Genomic DNA, 21,197 nt, shown 5'->3' with positions numbered 1-21,197 from the left:
TGAGGCACAGCAGTGGCTGCCACACCACAGCCACTGGGGGAGCTGCCCTTCCCTCACCTTTGTGGCAGCTTGTAGTGTCCCAGTGATCTCCAAGACACAGCTCTGGAAAGCCACTCTGAAGCTTTCAAACCCACAGGCAGAAAACATCACCAGAGAAAAACAGGTGACTGTACCAAAGGTCTTGAAGCTTTAGAATTTCTCCACCCTTTCGAGCACTGAAATTGTATCCTGGCAATTAATGAACAGAATGTTTGACTGTAGCATGACCTTGGCCTGCCACATTTTTAAAAAGCTAGCAGTAACATTTCTGGTAAAATTCTTTATTAAAGCAGTGTATTTTTCTTGGTTCCAAGAAAACATTTTTACTGGAATCTTAGTAGGCAGGCACGAACAATAACCAGGCCCTCACTTGCAGCTAAATTGCAAAAAGCAATGTACTTGCAATCCAAAGACTGAAATTGTCACTGAACATTCAGCAATAGTTCTGAGAGAATAAGACAAAGTAATCACTAAAGTCAGGGCACTCTGACTTACCTCTAGACTGGAAATTTTATAGATCCAGTTTGACCTATCACAGCCCCTCAGCGTGAGCAAGACAAAGTATAAAAGTTCCAATACGCATCTCCAGTATAGATGAGAAAACACAACATACATTTGAGTAAGAATATTTTAATAGTGAAAATATTGCTCAAGTTCATAATTAGTTATAAAAAAATTTAGGAAAGTTATTTAAAGTGTTATATTTTACCCTCATAACTGATTTTTTATTTCCTCTATTTCTTTAGCTAGCCTATCTGTGGAATGGTAAATATAATCTAAACAGCTGAGCCTTTACCATGTGCACTCACAAAGTTGTACCTTGTTATAGCTCCAGCTAGCCAAGGTTTTTTCAGCAAAGGTCATCAAGGTCTGAAATCCATTATGAAGCAAGAAAAAAAAAAAAAAAAGCAGTTTTATATTTATCATGGCCATCAAGGCAGAATTATTCCAAAAAGACAAAATTTGATAAGCAGTGAATTAAGTTTTAAGATAACACTTTAACAGATTAAGTCTTAACCCTGAATTAAGTGTTAAGTCCACTATAGAGGAAAAATATTTTGTTGTTGTTATAGCTTGTAATTCTTTTCTCTTCCTATAAATTCATATCCATAGCTAAGTTGATGATATAATTCAGAAAGCAGATAATTCTCATGCAGATCATTATGATCAGAAATAAGCCTATTTAAAAAAGGCCAAAGACATCTGGTTCGAGAGGTTCAAAATGAGGTCTTTGACATCAGCTTAATTCTTCACAGTCTACCACTAAGTGAGCATCTTCCAACTGAGTGCTAATCTAGTGTGAAGTTTTACCTAGTCACAATTAGTCAAACACATTTCTTGCAAATATGCAATTGAATTCTGTAATGTAATTATGCCTCATATATTGCTTAGGAAAAAAAAAAAAGTAAACCAACCAGTACTTATTCCACAAAAAATGTTTGGAATGAAGTGCAAAACCAATACCCATTCTAGCATCAACTGATAAATACATCTTGGGCTGACCTGTAGTGACAGAGAGAGAGCAGGGTAAATGTCTTGCTCATTCCAGACACAGAAGAAGCCAGGCCAGACTGGAACACACAAGGTCTCATCTCAGAAGATACTGCTTTGCCAGCAGAGAATTGCCTGTGTCAAATGGACTAAACCATTTCACTGTCTTCACATAGACCACATTGCTGTGATTGAAAACCATGCGCATACAACATGCAAACGCTCTACAGAAAATAGTCACAGTGACTTTTACTGATGCCAGTGTGAAAGGCAATGACACTTTGCCAATAACAGCATAAAATGAAGTAGCTGTCAAAGAAGTGACTGAAAGCCTAAGGTTTGACATGTCACAGCTCATGTCAGTAGCACAGCTATATCTGGAAGGGCCAAACCAACCACCGTTGTCTCAACTCAATGGTTTTATACTGAACTTTGAGGTTTTCTTTATTTCACTTGCCCATAGCAGGGCAGTGATTTGCATGGTTACACAAGCAATCTTGGCATGGAGTTTTCGATAGGTAGACAGAGCTTGTAGCAGTGAACAGTCAAGTATTCTGCAAGTGCAGAGCTGTTTGTGACAGTTCAAAAGGCTCAGACACATACACAAATCTTTCAAAGCCTTAAGAATATGAACAGCCTTTGTCCAGGCCACTCTGGTTGGTCAGATAATCGACAGACAAGTTAGTAAACTCAATGAAAAAACATTTTGTAATAAGTAGTTCAACCAGCTGACTCAAAGGTCTTTCAAACTTGCTCTGTTGTGTTTCCTGGCGTGTAAACGACATCCTCAAAGGAGCCCAGATTTCAACTGGAAACAGCTCTCCAACTCTAAACAAACATTCTGGTCAAGCACTTAAATGTTATTGCTAAGAGCAGAACAGACTGAAAGTATTAGAGCATTACTGTTACACTATTACTTTGCATTCTACCTGTCCCCAAAGAATACAAAGATCTGAAAATATAATAAAAGCATGCTCCTTACCTATGTAACATAATGGCATTTTCAATCTGAAGTAATGGTTTTGTTCAAATTCTGATTAAAAGTCAGCGCTCTGTTAATTTCAGCTGTTCTACCCATTCCTTATTATTTAATATATGTATTTTAATACCTATCTAGAAAAATGTAAATAATCTTGATGAATCATTTGGTTTTACAAAGAGTTGGCACATCTCACTACAGAAATCTAAGCACTCTAAGTCATTTGGATGAGACTTCCTAGATCCCAGGAAGACAGATCAACACCATGCTGACCTGCCGCCTGTCACTTAAGTGTTTTGCTAGAAAATCACCATGCAGTCAGCTGCTACAAAGCAAGAAACTGTACAATTATTTCCAATTCAGTGGATTTATGTTTATCTATTTACATAAAAGAGGGAAATCCAGATAGGGGTGGAGAGGTCAGTGTATAGCAACCTTTGCACCAGCGTATACAAACTACACAGAACTTAAAGTTCAAAATGATTCAGACAGCCCATTTGCAATGCATCCTTATGACTTTTAGGAATTGACATATTTGCCTAGTTATGCTTTTCAGCCTTTTAAATCTAAAGCTTTGGGGTTTTGTTCGTTTGGTTGGTCTTGGATTTGTTTTTAAAAAGAGTATTTGATAATAGCACTTTTCAGAAATTTGGCCTTCAAGTCAAAATTGAATTCCAGTTCAAAGAGTAGATTAAACTGTACACCTGCTCAATTCTAATAAAGAATCTTTCCTTTAATGCAAAGCCATTACTGCAAAATGTTTTGTGTGAACATATTATTGAGGTATCACTAAGAAGTGGTGATACAGCTTTTAACATCCAGCTGTTGCATTACAGGTAGGCTTTTAGGAATCTTCCTGCTTTGAAGTCAAGACACACTTTAAGGAAGATTTTTCAAAAATTTTTTTAATTCTCCTAATATTTAAACACTGTTTCTGTCACAGGAAAAAGCAGAATCTTTCAGTACATTAGAATGTCCCAGACTTTAGGCCATAACATCTAAATTTCTTGTTTAATGCACACATATTTTATATCCTGGCTTTTAACCAAGTCTTACATGAGTTTTATTCTCACTTTTAAACTATTACTTTGGGCCTGAGCTGTAACATTCCTAAAATCAGCCATCAGTTTCCCTTTTCAGCACTGGAAGGCTCTGTGCAGGACCCAGAAGAGAAGTAGGAAGCAAAAGGTGATTTTACACATTTGGAGATCCAACAGACCTCTAACAGCAAGTTCCAAGTGCCTTTATTTGACTGTGGAAAGATTAACTAGCTAATTCGATATATTGAAGGCTATGAAAAATCTTCAAAAGTTCTATCCACTGGTCAGAACCTGACTGTTCTGAAAGACTAAATCTTATCAAGACAGAACACTTGTTCTCCAAATCAACTGTCCCTTTACATGAACAACATAGCTTACCTTCCCATTTGCACCTCCTCTGCTTCCTTCCCTCCCAGGAATCAAATAAGACACTAGTACATTATTAGCTATATAAACTGTTTATCTCTGTTCTTCTTTCAACCTTTTTTGACTTTGGAGAAGAAATCCACTGCTTTCCAGAAGGTCCAGAGGCCTCACAGAGATTCAGGGTCACACATACAGCTCTGCTGCACCTCATGTCTTAGCTCACTAGATCTATCAAGATAAATCACACAAGTAAATGAATGCTATGCAGGTGCTTCTAGGAGCAGTTTCAAAGTCGAGAGGCTACTTGCATACACAAACTTGGTGCTTGTAGCTGCTGCTACATTTTTCACCTGTTGTTTTTGCACAGATTAATGAAGATACACATGCTAACTATCTCCTTTGCACCAGGACAGTTCATTTCTAAATGCATTTGTACTAAATGACTGTTAGAGGGAACCTTTCTGGGAAACAGAAAGCAGTCCCAAGTGTGGAAGGAGCCTAGGTCAAGTCACGTTCACCACTAAAGATGACACAGCATTAAACATTCTAACAGCATTAAATGTTTAGGGGCATAAGTCACTAAGGTAACATACCAATTCTTAAGACATTAATATTATGGAGACACATGCAGTCTTACAAGTATAAACAGATAACGCCTTATGTGAGCCACCTTGAAAACAGATTAAAGCATACTTACTAGATTACTTAGGGAGAGAAAGTGCTTAAAAGCATGCTTTTCTCAATAAAGTACAAGCACGCAAATTGAGAGATTTTGGACTAGATAACCTCACTGTGCTTTCTTCCAACCTTACCCATTCCGTAGCTCTGTGGCTAAAAAGGTGAATTCTCTGCCATGTATATGCAACTTTATTCCTAAATCTGTACTTTTCAAAGTTATACAAAAATTAGAATTGAATTAAACTCAAGACTTGTGGCAGAAGTGAAAATTATTCATTGTTTCATATGCAAAAGTACCTGCTTTTCATTTGCAAATATTAATTTTTTTAAATGGAAAATTAATACTGCTGAAGTTGTAGACTATGGAAAATGTTTATCTAAAAGACAGTGGTTTTCTTAAAAAAGTTAAGCAACCAAAAGCTTAGATGTTATAGTTAAAATTATTAATTCTTACAAAAGATGCTAACTGCTGTACTTGAATATTAATAAAGTGATTAATTTTACTCTCTTCCCCCAAACCACAGATTAATGATGATGAGCAGAGGCTACTGTGAGAAGCTGGGAATCCTGCCAGCTCCTGGATCAATCGAAAGGGTAAGCACATCCTAAGCTCTGTCGGAACTCAAAATGTCCCTCAGACATTTTTAGAGGTTCCAGGCCTTGGTCAGAAGCATTTTAGACCCTGGCAAACAGCAGAAAACAGCTGTGATTTTGAGTTTGAACCATGGAATGAATTACCAACTTTAAAGGTGGAACAAGCAGTCACAGAGGGTTAGATGATATAGTAAAAGTAGTCACAAATTAGAGGGTAAAATTTTTTAGTATTGTACAGGGGGGTTTTAACACATGTACAGGGGGGTTTTACTTTGTACAGGGGGGTCAGGAGTTCTAAGATGGAGGAAAGTGGGCCTGAACCTGTTCTTCCTCCTTCTTCTTCCTTACCTCCATGTTCTTGGTGATGTTGGCATTTTTCTATTGGTTTAGGCTAGGGACACACTATTCAACGTAGATGATAGATATTGGCACATTATTGTAAATATAGTACACGTAATTTTTTGTATATAATGTTTGTACCATCCCACTGAGGGGCAGAGCCCCACACACTGCCCTGCAGGACAGAGCTGCGGCAGGGCAGCAGAACTTGTTATAGATAAGCAAAAATAAACAACCTTGAAACCAGCACAGACGAACTATGGCTTCTTCTTTGGCAACGGGGCAGAAAGACAGAGACTTTCTACAATCTCGGAATCACCAATACCCACAGATTCCGACAATTGGCGTCCCTTGGCGGGCATCAGCAAGAACAAGAAGAAACAGCAAACAACCTCCAACCTTCATCAGCAGAGAAAAACAAAAAAATAAAGAAAGGAAGAGGAACAGAGCACAAATGCTCTCGGCAGATTCCGGGAGGAGAGGGAGCAGAAAGCTCAAGATAAGAACCTGACCTTCACCAAGACAGCTCGTCTGGAGGACAGCCAGGAGGAGGAAAACCAGAAGCGCGCCTGGGATTTCTCGCCTGTGACCTGCTGGACGATGAACAGTGCCATCTCCGGACTGACCTCGGGTGACTCAGCTTTTGGTGAGAATGGTTGAAATTAAGAACATGGGGAAGGGATGCTCCCAAGGACAGACAAAAAAAAAAATTTTCAGCCCTACAGGGCAAGACTTTTACCCATCTGGTAGAGATAGCCTCAAATGAGATGAAAGCTTTGTTATTGTGGGTGCAGTATACTCACCCGCACACAGATGTACATCTTTTGTTTGAGTTAAATTTTCGTAAGGGATCAATAAGCAACTGTATTACTGAGCCACAGGAAAAAGAAAAAAAAAAGAGAGATAAGACTGCCGCAAAAGCTTTTGCCTTCAGCAAGGACAATAAGAGTCATTTTCACAACGCGGCATTTTAGACTGAACAGCTAAGGCTCCTATGGGAGCACAAGGAGGAAGATGGCCCAGCCAGCAGCTTCGGGCAATTTTCCTCACCAGGGGAAGCAAATTGCCTCCCGAAGAGGATCGGGAGGGGGGGTGTCTCATCATGTCCTATGTCTCCAGGTTCACACTGTTCCTCAAGACTCCTCAAATCTCAATTTCTAAGCTCCTCAGCTGCAGAAAATCCCCAGACAGTGAGAGATAAGCTAGGCACAGACGCAGCCCTCGGTGGAGGAAAGGACTGGCCATTGCCCGAGTCCGAACCCACAGTGGGGGGGCAGCGGCGCCGGCGGCTCCTGGGGGGAGGGGCAGACTTGAGTGCAGAGCGGAGGGAAAAGTGAGAGAGAGGAGAGAACTCGCAGCTGCGCGGGTGGGGAGTTCAAAGCAGCCCGCGGTGCAGGCGAGAGGGGGGGGGCAGTGGGAACCAGCGGACGCAGGAGGCGGCGGAAGCGCGGATGGGGCGGTGGTCAGACGCCCAGAGTGCCCGGTGATGCGTTCCATGACGGGAATCCGTGAGAGTGCGAAAGCACCGTCCGGCAGGTGCCGGGGAATAGCTCCCAATTCGCAGCGGCGGCGCTGGCCAGGCCGGCGGCTGGACGGAGAGCTGGACTCTCCTGTCGCTGCGGCGATGGCAGCGCGCATGCGCGAGACGGTAGAGCAAAACCCGGAAGTCGGAGCGGAGATCTCTTGCATTTCGAACGCACGGGCGCGGGCACAGACGGCGTCGGGGGCGGCGGTGGCCGCCAGCCAGCCGTCCGCAGACTGCGCGGTGACCGCGGGGGGAGACCCGAGCGGCGCGGGGCCGGGCGGGAAGCGGCGCGGGGCCGGGCGGGAAGCGGCGCGGGGCTGCACAGCGCGGAACGCGGCGGCGCGTGCCGATGACGTCAGCAGAGCGCCGAATCGCGCTGGGCTCCAGCAGCGGCTCGGGGACGGCGCGGGCCGACCCAGAGCGAAAACCGAGGCAGCGCCAGGCCTGACAGAGAGAATGGGGGGGGACATTCCCGAGGAACGGCCGCGCGGAGCCGGTGCGGGCGGGCGCGGTCGGTGCGGGAGTTCCTTCCCTTGTTCCCATGGCGACACAGAGGGTGAATCAAGGCTGCGCATGCGTTTGTGAGAGTTAAAGCGAACGCGGAAGTGGCTGACAGCGGGTGTGAGCAAGAGAGAGGGGCGCAGCCATCCTAACGCAGGCAGAAGCGGGGTTTGACTGCACCAAAAATGCTCCCAGTGCTCTCATGCCGCGGCAAACAAAAAATCACAACAGCAAACAATCTTTTACAAGCAGCAAATATCCTGCAGCAATGCTGAGGATGAGACTCCCAATTTTCACCCTGAAATAAAATTCCATCAGTCGCTTTTTGAAAACCAGCCAACACAAGGCCTTTTTCAAATCTCCCCAATGTTTCTAAACACCAACCCCAGATTTTTTCAGTTAGGTCACAGAATTGATCGAGCAGACACGCCCAGCCGGTGTGATGATAAGTAATAATTGTGGAACACATTGTGAAAAGGAGATATCATAATGAAAATTGAAATAGAGAATTAAATAGCATGAAATGTTAGTAATTTATTATATTAAGGTTTAAGTTAGGTTGTATTTTAACGTTTTATTAATGATAGAATTGATTTTTATATAGTTGGTTTGCGTTTAAGTTAAGTATTGTTTAATTAGAGTATATCACTTTAAGTTTATTTTAGGTTTGGGCCCTGAAGAAGTTAAGTTTACAAAGGTTTAATTGATAATGGATTTATATATTGTTAATTTGATACATATGGATTTCGTAAAGTTAATATAATTTAGGGATTCTTTATTAAGATTGTTATATATTGAGTTTAAGTACTGTTTGATTCAAAAATTATTTTAAGTTTTTCAAAGGTCAAGTTTATTTGGCAGCAAGATTTAGTTGTTTTTCTTTAAGGATGAGAAGGTTTTGTCTGAAACAGTTCACAAAGTAATAATGAACATTGATTTAAGAAGAAGTTATTGGATTTATTGGATTCTTGGTTTTGTTTTAGTATTTTCTGTTTTATTATAAGTTTATCAGTATATAAGAGTTGTAAAAGAATTTATTTTGAGTTTTCTGAGATTGATTTCATTGTTTAAAAATCAGTTTTATAGTCTGTTATTTCTTTGTATAGTGATACAAAAGGCATTTGTTTTCAAATCCTTTATTTTTAACTATATAAGTGTTCTATAAACGTTATTGTTAAGAAATTTTATCATGTTATCAGGTGAAGATTTGTGCTTCGTTTTTTCATAGTGAATTCTCGTATGTTTTATTGTTGTTTATGTAATCTTATCCAGGTTACATGCCAGTTCTGAAGTTTCATTTTGGATTTTAACTGTATTGTGCATTTTTCTAGGTGAACTTCCTGATTCGTTTTTATATCTCTTGTGAGTGGAATCATTGCATTTCTATTTTTCATCATTCTCAAATGTTTTTCAGAAAATCTCAGAGAGAGGTGCCTGAAACATTCTGACAACCTCTTGCCATTGTTAATCTTACGATTTCTTCAATTGGCATCTTTTTCCTTCAAAAGAGTTTCAAGAAAAATGAATCTTTGTGTCATTTGAACAGTTTATCGGTTTGAACTTCAAGTGTTTATTTTATAAGAAAATGTTATAATAGGTTGTTATGTTTTAAGTATTATATATGTATTGTTAGTGTAAGTTTTGTTTTATATAATATGTTAAGGGACATCTCTCCAGTTTAAAGTTTGGGTCCTGGCCAGACCCTGATTTTAACTTGGACAGATGAGTTTGCCAGCAAAATTCAGAGGTTTCTGCACAAAAATGAATGATATGCAGGTCATTTTTGACCCATCAATTCGATCCTACAAATGTGACAGCTGACACAGTTTTGAGGTGAAACTTGCCAGCCCTGCCCGGGAAGGGATGCCAAGGGTTTTCACTGGAAACAAATGTTTCAGCTGTTTGCAGACTCTGAAATGCTGTCACAATGTTTCTAATGATCATGCTTTGTTCATTTTTATATATGCTATTTAGAATATCTTTCTTTTGAATTTTCTTGAATTGTTATAGATTTTGATAAGTTTTATGCATTTTATTATTGAGATATTTTGTCTTGTTCTATATTATGTTTTATATTTCAACTTTCTTGTTTCAAAAGAGAAGAAGAGAAAGAGAGAAAAAAGGAAAAAGAAAAAAGAAAAGGAGTGAAGAAGTGCCTGAAATAAGGCTGAAATGAGGTTGAAGATTTTGTATGTTTTAATCTCTTGATATAATTATTTTGTAGACTTGATTTTGCTGATCATTGAGAAAAATATGAGGAGAGTGCTAGACACTGAACAGATAAAATTGAAAGAAAGAAAAAAAAAAATCGTTTAAATAAGTAGCTTTGAGCAAGGATTTTGTTAGAAATGACAGTATTCACTGATGGTTTGGGAAAAAACTCACAAATCAGTGGTCACATGAAAAAATCAAAAAACAGGGAGATGAGAATCAGATATCACAATGATACAAGGTTCACCACAAGTTGAAAAATTGGTAACAATAGTCAAGATTTTTCAGTTATTTTAGGAACCCTCAATCTGATCACAAGTTTAGTGTATGTTGCAAATGTGGTCAAACAATTAGAAAAATCGCTTTTAAAACATACAGACAAGGAAATTTTATATTCCTATCTATTATGCATGAAAATAATCCTAGAAAAACAGAGAACATTAATAAACACATCAGAGTGCATTCTTCACCTCCGAGATTTTTAGTAAAAGAGAATGCTCATGTAGATAGGCTCACAATGCCCATCTTGCAGACACTGCCAAACATTTTTGAGCAGGCAAGATTGAACCATGCATGTTTTTACAAAAATGCACAGGCATTGATGGGAACCTTTCACCCTTCTGAAAGTCAGACAAAGGAAATCTGCTTGCCAGAGAGCCAGTTTGTGCAGTCTCCTGTATTTACAGGAGTGGCCAATCTGAGAGGTTTGTAAAAGCCTTCAGCTGTGGCAAGCTGATGTCACAAAATACCCATCTTTTGAGAGGCTCGAAAATATCCATATTTCAATTGATACATTTTTAGGGGCGATTTTTGCATCATATACAGGGGAGACCACAGAACATACCTGCAAACATTTTTTATAAGCATTTACATCATTAGGAGTGCAACAAGAAATAGAAACAGATAATGGTCCAATTTATACAAGCAAGGTGCTTGACAAATTTTTGAAAAAACAGAGAGTCAAACATATTTTCAATATTCTTCATTCTCCCTCAGGTCAAGCAAGCAAAGAACACATCACACCCTGAAATCCACTTGGATGGACAGAAAAGGGATGAGGCAGGGTTGAACAAATGTGTTGAATTTTTTAAATGGTTTTTTCTCAAAGCCCACTCTAATAATTGTCAGATATGTTACAAACAGCCCACAGGAAAAACTAAGGAAAAATCCTTTCGTTTTGATCAGAAGTCCAGAGTCAGGACAGATTGAAGGTTCATTTACATTAATAACTTGGGGCGAGGGTTTCGCTTGTGTTTCTATAGGACGAGGACTGAAGTGAATGCCAGCGAGGCACATGTAACCTTATCGAGTGCAGACGTCAGTGGACGTGGACCTGAGAAGCAGAGAAGCAAGCACGCAAACGAAGGCAGACAACAACGCTGCAGACGTCTCGTCGGACAACGATTGATCACCCAGAGACTTGGGGTTTTTTCTGGGAAATCAAGTGTTGTTTGGGTGTTGCTGCATTGCGGGGTTTCTCACAGAGGGTGGGGACATGGACATGGGATTCAGATAAATAGTGTTCATGTGCTTCATTCTTTCACCTGTTGCCTTGGGCAACAGGACAGATTTTCCCATGAGACAACCCAGGGAAAAAGTGTGGGAGACTTTGGCAAAAGCAACTGGTCTGGACAGCATTTGCCTGACCCATTCGAAACCAGAGAAACCATTTTCAACATGCTTGGTAGGTGTGCCAGTGGAGGGATGGTCAGTCCCAGGGGACATCCTTCCAGGGGTTCTGAAGTTTCTTTCAGACCCTGTGGAGGGATGACATGTTTGGACACAATTCCTTCCTGCTGCTCACTTTGAACCTCTGGATTTGGACATTTTGGGTCAACAAAAATGAAATGGTGCATCAAATTTAATTCATCAGGAGTGGCAAAGACAGATAATCATACAATAGATGTCACTCCGAATCAGCCTTTTTATAAAAATGCGTCATCTTGGTGCAATCATACCAGAATGACAAGCAAACCATCCTTTCAACATCCAGCCACTTTACCGAAGGGAATGTTTTTAATTTGCGGGGACAGGATTTGGCCTGCTATCCCTGCAAAAATCAGAGGTAGTCCATGCAGCATTGAAAGATCTTTTGTTAACACACAGCATGACCTTGATAAGAGAGCAAGGAGAAAAAAAATCTGATGAATGAAATGATCCAAATTGTGACAATGATAATGTTAATACCAAGAAAAAAGGCTCGGAAAAACGGAGTGGTTCTGCTTTCACAGCAGGTGGCATCAAAAAGAGCCTTGGTGCAGTTGAATCAAAAGAGGTTATGGGCAGAGTAAAGATGCCCATGTCATTTCTTTTGCATCGAATTATTTGTTAGCTAGCAGTGAGAAATGAGAACAAAACAGTAATTGAACATCTATTGTAAACACATGGACACACGAGTGAAAATTTAAAGAGGTATCAGAGGACCAAACACACATGGAGAAAAATTGAATCATAAGTAGATGGTGTGTTCAATTTGTTTCACTTTTCACAATTGTAGAAAAGAGATTTTGAAAATAGTTGTATGTAATTATAAGGTATTGTAATTCTTCTAATGTTTGTGCTGTCCTTGCCTCAGTGCATGAGGCAGACCATGAACAAAGCTGTCAAAGAGGTGTTCTTGATTCAAAAAGGAAAGGATCCCTTGAAAAATATAGTTCAAATTATGATGATGATGTTTCTACCTGGGACAAGTCTCGGAGAATTGCAGTAGCAATTTTCTCATTCCAAGCAGCATCAGGGGCGGCCTTGACACAATTGGATCATATAGCATATTGGTTGAGGAAACACAGTCGTGCCATTTCGTTTGCACTGAGTGACATGTTAACAGACATCAACAGTGCAAGGCAAGCAGTGCTTCAAAACAGGGCGGCAATTGATCATTTGCTGCTGACACATGGGCACGGATGTGAGGAATTTGAGGGGATGTGCTGCATGAACTTGTCCGATCATTCAAAATCCATTCATAAAAATATAAAACAAATACAAAGTAATATTAGCAAATTGAACAAAGTTACAGGGTCCTGATGGGATGATTTGTTTATCTTTTTTGATATCTCACCATTGTGGAAAGAACTTTTGAAAATAGCATTTTATATTCTTATAGGACTTGTAGTTCTTCTGCTTGTTCTACCATGCATTTTCGTGTGTATTTGAAGGACCTTGAACAGCATGATAAAGCGGATGTTTCTGATTCAAACAGAGAGGGGAGATGTCGGAACTCAAAATGTCCCTCAGACATTTTTAGAGGTTCCAGGCCTTGGTCAGAAGCATTTTAGACCCTGGCAAACAGCAGAAAACAGCTGTGATTTTGAGTTTGAACCATGGAATGAATTACCAACTTTAAAGGTGGAACAAGCAGTCACAGAGGGTTAGATGATATAGTAAAAGTAGTCACAAATTAGAGGGTAAAATTTTTTAGTATTGTACAGGGGGGTTTTAACACATGTACAGGGGGGTTTTACTTTGTACAGGGGGGTCAGGAGTTCTAAGATGGAGGAAAGTGGGCCTGAACCTGTTCTTCCTCCTTCTTCTTCCTTACCTCCATGTTCTTGGTGATGTTGGCATTTTTCTATTGGTTTAGGCTAGGGACACACTATTCAACGTAGATGATAGATATTGGCACATTATTGTAAATATAGTACACGTAATTTTTTGTATATAATGTTTGTACCATCCCACTGAGGGGCAGAGCCCCACACACTGCCCTGCAGGACAGAGCTGCGGCAGGGCAGCAGAACTTGTTATAGATAAGCAAAAATAAACAACCTTGAAACCAGCACAGACGAACTATGGCTTCTTCTTTGGCAACGGGGCAGAAAGACAGAGACTTTCTACAATCTCGGAATCACCAATACCCACAGATTCCGACAAAGCTCCAAAGCCAACAAAGTGGCATTGCAATTTTACACTACTGTAGACACAAGATAACCAGGATGCCATAAAAATTGAAACCCTCTATAGCAGCTGGTTACATACAGAATCATATCACAAACTTTCTCCAGAGCCATATACTGCTATCTAAAAATACCACATGGCCAGGTAGTCCAGTGCAGACACAACTCATAGGTCTCACATAACAGTGTTCTCAGCATCTCCATTTTGGTATATCCCCAGTCTGCAGTTAATGAGAGGAAGAAATGGCTTCATGATGGCCTTTTACTCAGATTTATTTACTCTATCACTAGGTCTTGATTTCAAGGTTTCAAAACACCTTTTTCTTTTCCAGCATTGTCATATATTAAATTCATGCAGTTTCACCATATTACTATGATCTGCTGATATGCTTAGATCCTAGATGAGAATCCCATACAGAACAATTCCCATAAAACTCCACTGTCATCAGTAAATGAACAGAAGACCACATCATGGAAGTAACATCATGACTAAACAGCACATTAAGCTAAGGTCTTTCTCAGCACAAAGCTTTTAACAAGAAATCTAAGTTATCATGATCTTTTGTTTCTCAAGGTAACAGTTCAGTAATACCATATTTTGTTTGGATAACACGTTGGCAAAAAGAAAACGTTTTCTGAGACACTTTGAAAAAATAATTCCATCACAAAATGCTGATAGATACACCTGCCTCCTACCCTTCTATTTGAGATCACAAAAACACTGTGGATGGAACACAGTTGTGTAACCACACTGTTCTAACTGAGCCTTTTTTCTACATACACAAAAAGTTATAAACAATGGTGTTAGGCCATCCCAGATTTAATGGATTCCTTGGGACCATATAATTAAGTAAAATGAAAAATTCAACTAAAAAGTTGTTTTTCTTTTTTTCAATGTATTTGACACCCCTTTTGGGAAGTGAACAAAGACACACTGTGAAAAGCAGAAACTTGCACAAAATGTTACCATTTGTTTCCCATGAATGCTGAGGTATACTTATTCAAGGAAAGGAATTCCACTGCTCTCCTGAGATTTTTCTCTCTCATGCTGAATTTTGTGCCAAGTTCACTCAGCTGAAGTTTGGGTTGTGTTAGCGTGCCAGATACAAGTTCCTCTAAGTCAGCCCTGTTATTCACTCAAAAATTACATGCAAAATATATAGCAAATCCAAAGTTACATGAATTAAGAAATGGTATTTAATAGACCATCACTGGCCCTTACCTTGAACAGTGCAAGAACTGTTTTTAATTGAAAATAATTGGTACATATTTTTGTCTATTATACAGCCTATTTATGTGTAATTTCTCCTCCAGCGATATTTTTGGACATGTTAAGGGATCACACATTTCTAAATTGCTTAAAGAGTAATTGCAGCATGGCCTCGCAAGTGTCTTAAGTTCCTTCAGAAGCTTCAGCTTTTTGAGAAGTAATTCTCAGGTGAAAAAATTCTTTTTATACGAAAACCATCAATGTAAGACAAGTAAAATATTTTTTTATGAATCTAGACATCTATTTCAGCTTTTCTCTTTTTATCCAAAAATAAGATAGAAAGCTTCTTACTAAAATTTAAATTAATTGGAAAGCCTCCAAACAGTTCTATGTATGAGTGTTGATCTGCTTTGTTTGGGTTTTTTTTTCCCTATGAAAAGATAACTATTGCTTTACATTAACTATAACACTTTTTTTAAATAGAAAATTGAGTTTTCAACTTATTTTTTGAAATAAACTGATGTCAGGGCTATAGCAAAGGCTACAAAATGAGCTGTGCAGAACTAGGGCATGCAGTATGTAAGTACACAGTAATTGTGGTAAGCCAAAGCATTGCAGCATAAGTGATCTGATGGACTGGGTATATATAGGGTGCCATCTAATGCCAGCCAACTGCTTAGAAAAACCTCAGCACACAGCAAAACATTTTCTGCTCTTCCAAGACTTTCTTCATTTTATTGCAATAAAGAATAAAAATAGAAGGCAGAGGACAAACTTGCCTTTGTTTGGGTCAAACTCAGTAAATACTTCATAATCATAGGAAAAAAATGTTTCAAGCTGTACAATCAAAACCCAAAGAAACTATAAGACATAAATACCCTTAAAAGAACTTTTACAGAATTATATGATCAATTAAAGACTAGTGATAAGTATGCTTACTATCCCATTAAATAGGCACATCACCAAGAAAAAATGAAGCATTGTATTTAATAACATCAACCAATTTTATCTAGAAGAGGTGAAACCAAAAATCAATGAGATATGAATGAATGTTGGGAAAGTTTATTTTTAAACTCTGTCTTGACGCTGAATATACTTTGCAATACACATTCTTAAATTAGTTTATTAAATACAGAACATTCAAACAGGTAAATCCAAGACAGAACAATCACCACTTTGCTTTAAAACATTTAATGCCTTCATAACAGGAAAATTAGAACAAAATACTAGAGAAATTATTAAATCCCATGTATACCAAAGTGGCATACAGAATCATAGATACTGTTCTGAAGTTTGTAAAAGCAGCACAGTAATGCCTTGCAGATTGATCTCTGTACTTCATATACAGAATGCACCAGTACTACCAGCAAGCCAAAGCTGGTTTTCTCTGAACACTAATTAGAAGCTCAGAAATGCAAGTCATAAGGGCAGGAAGAAAGACAAATCCTTAAGAAAAGTATGACTTACCAATCAGACGAGTTTAGCTGTGTCTCAAATGCAGCAAAAACAATAAACTTCTGTATATGTAGACCTTGTTTATTTAGCCCTTTATGAAGGTTTCTCTCAAGAAATTAATTTGACTCACATGCAAGAGTCTGCAAAAGAAAAAGAGAAGAGTCTAAGCTGCTGGCTTTTTTTTTTCCTACGAACATTTGAGCTATTTTCAGCAGTAATGGGCTTGCCTACTATCGAAATGAAAATGTAATACAGAACAGCCTCCCAACCCAAGCTAAAAAAAATCAGGAAATCCATAGCAAAAAACTTTGTTCATTGTCCAATTTTTTATTTAAAGAAACAGAAGGAGCAGAGAACAACCACTGTTGATGAAAAAAACCAAACCAAACTACTGTTAAAATTAAATCAGGGACATTGTAGATTGTTACTTTGAGCTCAGACAATGAGCTACCATGGATTTTTTTTAATGTGAAGAACACCTTTTGAGTTTGGTTACCTCTGAAAATGTTTTGCCTTCTCTATACAAGGTTTCATCTGAGATGGGAGCAGTTCTATTTGCATTAAAGTCCATCACATTTGACTGGTATACACATCCAAGGACAGGACAAACCAGTATGCCAACATTGAAGCCAGTAGTTTGTTTCTAGCCTACATCTCAAGTTTACAGTTTCAGCAACAGTACTATTCTGGAAGCCTAGTGACCTGAACCTGCTGGCATTCCGGGTTTTTTTTTTTTTTTTGATCAGGGCCATTCAGTGACATGATAAATACCTTCCTGTCCTCCTCTGTCACGTTGCCAACCAACCAACTTACCCTTCCATACTGGGAAACAGAAAGTATAAATACAAATTAATGACTCTAAGAAAAGACCCTGAACATCTTCACGGGTACATAAAAGGTAATGACTTTGAAGTTTAAGAAAACACAGATAAACTGAGTTAGTGAAAAATTTTATCATTTTAATTTTTTGCAGCCTCTTCTGGTAGAGGAGAAAGCTTCCATCATATCCTTCTATAACTTCCCTCTATATATCTCAGCAATTCTTGGTTTTGCTTCCTCAGAAAAAAAGTTCTCAAACATCATCACACTGTTAAGTACTGCCACTGAAAAATTTTAATTTTGTTCAAGGAAAAGTTATGAGGCTTACAGTTACTCTCACAGCTCAAAATTTAAACAGGCTGGTGTTGTAAGATTGCAACATATTTCAATATCTGCTAAATTACCAGTCATGACTACTTAAGCATATTCATTTGATAACATTTTAGAACACCATGGGACACCTTATTTTCTGATTTATTAATGAAAAGTAGCTGTTTGGAAGTTATATAGACACATGAAACAGGATGCCAGACACAAGCTATTTAGTAAACTGTTAAGTAAAGCATTGCTTGTTGTCATATACAAACATGAAAAGCACATTTTCTCCTGAAGACTTGTATAAAAATCATTAGCTACAGAACACTTTGAACAATAATGAAAAAAATGCTAAATGTAAAAATATAGCACAAATTCTGTGTTAGCTCAAAAGTATCCTTTCCATTTGATCTCAGCTATTTTTAGTGTTACAGCAGTTAAAAGAAGCTACAACAAAACCCACAAACTCTAAATACCAACATGTTAAATGAATCATTATTGCTACTTCATTCCTGATGTCTAGTTTAAGACAATAATTTTACCACAAAACTAGTCCAGCAAAGATAAAAAGCTCAGTTTATATGTGAGATGCATGAACAAAACTCCAATAACTTAAATTTCAGATAATGTGTGAGTTATAGCCAGCTTGTGAGCTGTAATGGTCAAGTGGAACATGAAGTATAGTTTGTAAATAAATACAAGACCTGTATCTACCAGACCACTAGTGCCAGATTCTACATTACCTTGCTATCCATAATGCTGTCATCTGGTGGTTACAAGCTAAATCAATAAATATCCACATGCTGAATACTAATACTACACAAGCACAAAACTAGAAATATGTGTTAAAGTCATTATTAGCAGTACCAATTTACTACTAACACAATTTAATACACAAGACTTTGCAGCTCAGCATTTCTTTTTAGAGGCATTTTCTCAGAAGACAGATTTACCCTTAGCTGAGTCACCATCAGCACTTAACCTATCTTGGTACCTTGTTTCCTCACACACTCTCTGCAACTGTATTTGTGTAAATAAATGGCAGTTTACCTGTTAGTATTTATAGGATTTACTAAACATGACATAAGCACTCCTTTGATATATACTAAGGTGCTTTAGCTACTGCATACAAATCAGATCATCTTTATCCACAGGAAATATGAGATGTCAGAAATATCACATATATCATCTAGGTCTCAAAGATACATGTGTATGTATATATAATACCAAAATAAAGAATTTCTTTAGTGACCCACTCCAGTGTGATTTAATCAATTTTTAATACTAAAGAACTCAAACATGACTAAGAAATGTACAGTTCACACAGATGATGTAGATACTTGGTGCAAGTCTCCAGGAGCTCTGTGGCCAGATACTACAGGACAGACACTACAGAGATTTTCATAAACCAGAGGAAAGAATCTTGATCAGTAAGAGATCCAGAAGATTATTTGAAATACTAAGAGATAAAATCTGCATACACACTTCACTGCACAGATTCACATACAGGAAATCTTGATTTTTCTAAGCCTAGCCTTTCCAACACAATTGAGTCACTGAAGCTTCATATGGAATGGCTGAATGAGAATAATCCTTTTGAGAAGTGTCCCTGTACATATCAAGATATGCAGGTGAACACTGCAGAGCCGGTGTAATGATTCATTTTCCTTGTATTATTCTATCCATGATTCTATTAATATACTTTAAGATTACTGGAACACCTTTGAGTAGTATGATAGTGTGTCTGAATTGCATGTTACCTGCCTCAGGAAGAAATGAGAAGTATGAATATGATTTCTTTCATTTGCTCATTTTTTTTTTTTTTCCAAATCCAATTTGAATTTCATCTAAACTATGACAGGTAATATTAAGTGAATTTAATGTTCGAGGATGGAAACAAAATGGATGTACTCTGCATTCAGAAGTCTCCCTTAAGAGTGTGCATTCATAGAATTGATCACCTCAGTCTCTGAAATGAGTGTTTTTTAGAGTGCATTGAAAAAAGAAATCTACAGAAGGAAAGCTTTGGATCACATACTTTATCTTGGACTTCACCTAGCCTCAAAAGTGTTTTAGACATATAGGAACTTGAAGGATCCTACAAATAATATTTTTTTTCCAATGTCATGTGTGTTTTCAGTAGCCTCCACTGCTGAAAAGCAATGGAGCTATGAAGAATGATGGCCATGCTCCTGGACAAGATGGAATACCTTGCTACACAGAGGTCATATACAATATTATTTGGGGTTAATCCTGTATAACGTGATGTAAGTAAAAATGTATGAACATGTGTTAACTGAACTTAGTGCCAGGAATGCCTACACACAAAAAAGTATCAAAGCAGCCTTCTGAATTTGTTACAGAAGCGTTCTACAGAAAACTCATGCATTTGAAAGACATGGATCAAGACAGCAAGTACAAAGAACCACACTCTCACGTTATTAACATAAACTGGCCTGCGAAATGGCATGTTTGACGAAGAGTTGACTCTGCTGTAGCTCTGCAGAACAGCAGACCTGTATTCTCTTTAAGACACCAAATGTCTTTAGCAATATTGAGTTCTCATTTTTGACTTTAGATTTTTGTTAGACTGAAACCCCTAGCCATTTTTTGTAAGACATTTTACAGTTATAATAAGGAGCTATGTTATAATTTTTAATGTTTAATAACACCATTATATCACATAGAATCCACTAAAAATTATTATTATAATACCTTTAACTCAGTACCAAATAACTACATTAAAATGTAAGGATACTGTCAACTTTTAAGTGAATCACAGGCATTTAAACCTCTACAAGTATTGAAAGCATATAATCTAAATATTAGTCATCTGTTAGAACCAATTCCAATACTTTAGCTAATTCGATATGGATGCAAACCATGTAACTGCTGTCATAATGATGTGAAAAATGACTACAGCCACTGCAGCTATCATTCTGAAACTGGACCAACAGGATAATATGCCTGCCTATTTTGCTAGTAAAACCAACTTCCTCTGTTCCAAGCGCAAACAGTTAAAAATGAACAGGAAAATAAATATGAGAAGGCCTTTTCAGGAAATGGGGAACAGAAGCTTATTGTTAATCTCACTCTTAATATACATTGCTAGACCATTGTTTCAAGAACTTGGTACAAAGTTATTTGTCCTTCAGGTCTGTTTTCTGCTAGACTGTGCTTGACTCTTGTGTAAGACTGCGGTTGTTTTTTGGGAGGGTGCTGAGGGCATTACAGAGTGGGGTTTTCCTAAAGGCCTAAACCTCAGAAATGTAAACAAGCTAGGACTCTCAATCTAGGATTCACCAATGCAAGTAACAGGGTCTTTTGAGCCCATATGAAAAGGGGCAATTTTTAAAATATCCATTTTATATATATACACCCAAATTTCTAAGCGTCTGTATGTCTTTTAACAGTTTAATAACAGCAGCTAAAATTTTAGCTAATTTTAACAGCTAAAATTCTCCTCCTGAACCAAGCAAGCAATGCCTGGTCTTAATGAAATTACTGTGGTGACAGCTGTCCTATACAACCTTGTGTTTTATCAATCTTAAATCTGAGGCACAAGTAACCAAAAGATGTTCTCAGGTTTTTTTCACTCTTTCTCAAAACCACCATGTTATTTTTAAAAACACTTCACTGATGGAGATTAAAACATCTGCCATGGATATGGAAAACCTGGATTAAACTTTCAGAAGGATTTATAGTCGCATCTCACACTTCCGTGACAAAACCCAAGTGTCAT

General features: G+C 38.2%; 2 protein-coding genes across 24 annotated transcripts in view; both read right to left on the bottom strand.

The window, feature by feature from the left end:
- SORBS2 (sorbin and SH3 domain containing 2) overlaps nt 1-21,197 on the bottom strand; it is a 152,469-nt gene that overhangs the window by 116,945 nt on the left and 14,327 nt on the right. For 15 of the 23 annotated variants that reach the window (XM_072928310.1, XM_072928284.1, XM_072928305.1 and 12 more), the window contains one exon: nt 16,334-16,461. The exons of 4 other annotated variants lie outside the window; for them this stretch is intronic. The gene's annotated coding sequence lies outside the window, so the exon portion shown is untranslated. Of the gene's footprint in view, nt 1-858; nt 910-16,333; nt 16,462-21,197 lie in introns of all 23 variants that reach the window. 4 more of the 23 variants (XM_072928277.1, XM_072928280.1, XM_072928286.1 and 1 more) reach the window with 1 other exon arrangement.
- Nucleotides 5,480-7,521, bottom strand: LOC140684028 (uncharacterized). The gene is made up of 2 exons (XM_072928961.1): nt 6,039-7,521; nt 5,480-5,925 (listed from the first exon to the last, which is right to left on the bottom strand). Exon 1 carries the CDS (start codon nt 7,519-7,521, stop codon nt 6,670-6,672), a length of 852 nt encoding a protein of 283 aa, XP_072785062.1. The 3' UTR covers nt 5,480-5,925; nt 6,039-6,669.

Source organism: Taeniopygia guttata, chromosome 4 (genome assembly GCF_048771995.1).
Source record: "Taeniopygia guttata chromosome 4, bTaeGut7.mat, whole genome shotgun sequence".
Lineage (NCBI taxonomy): Eukaryota > Metazoa > Chordata > Aves > Passeriformes > Estrildidae > Taeniopygia > Taeniopygia guttata.
This window is presented reverse-complemented; position numbering and strand designations above follow the sequence as displayed.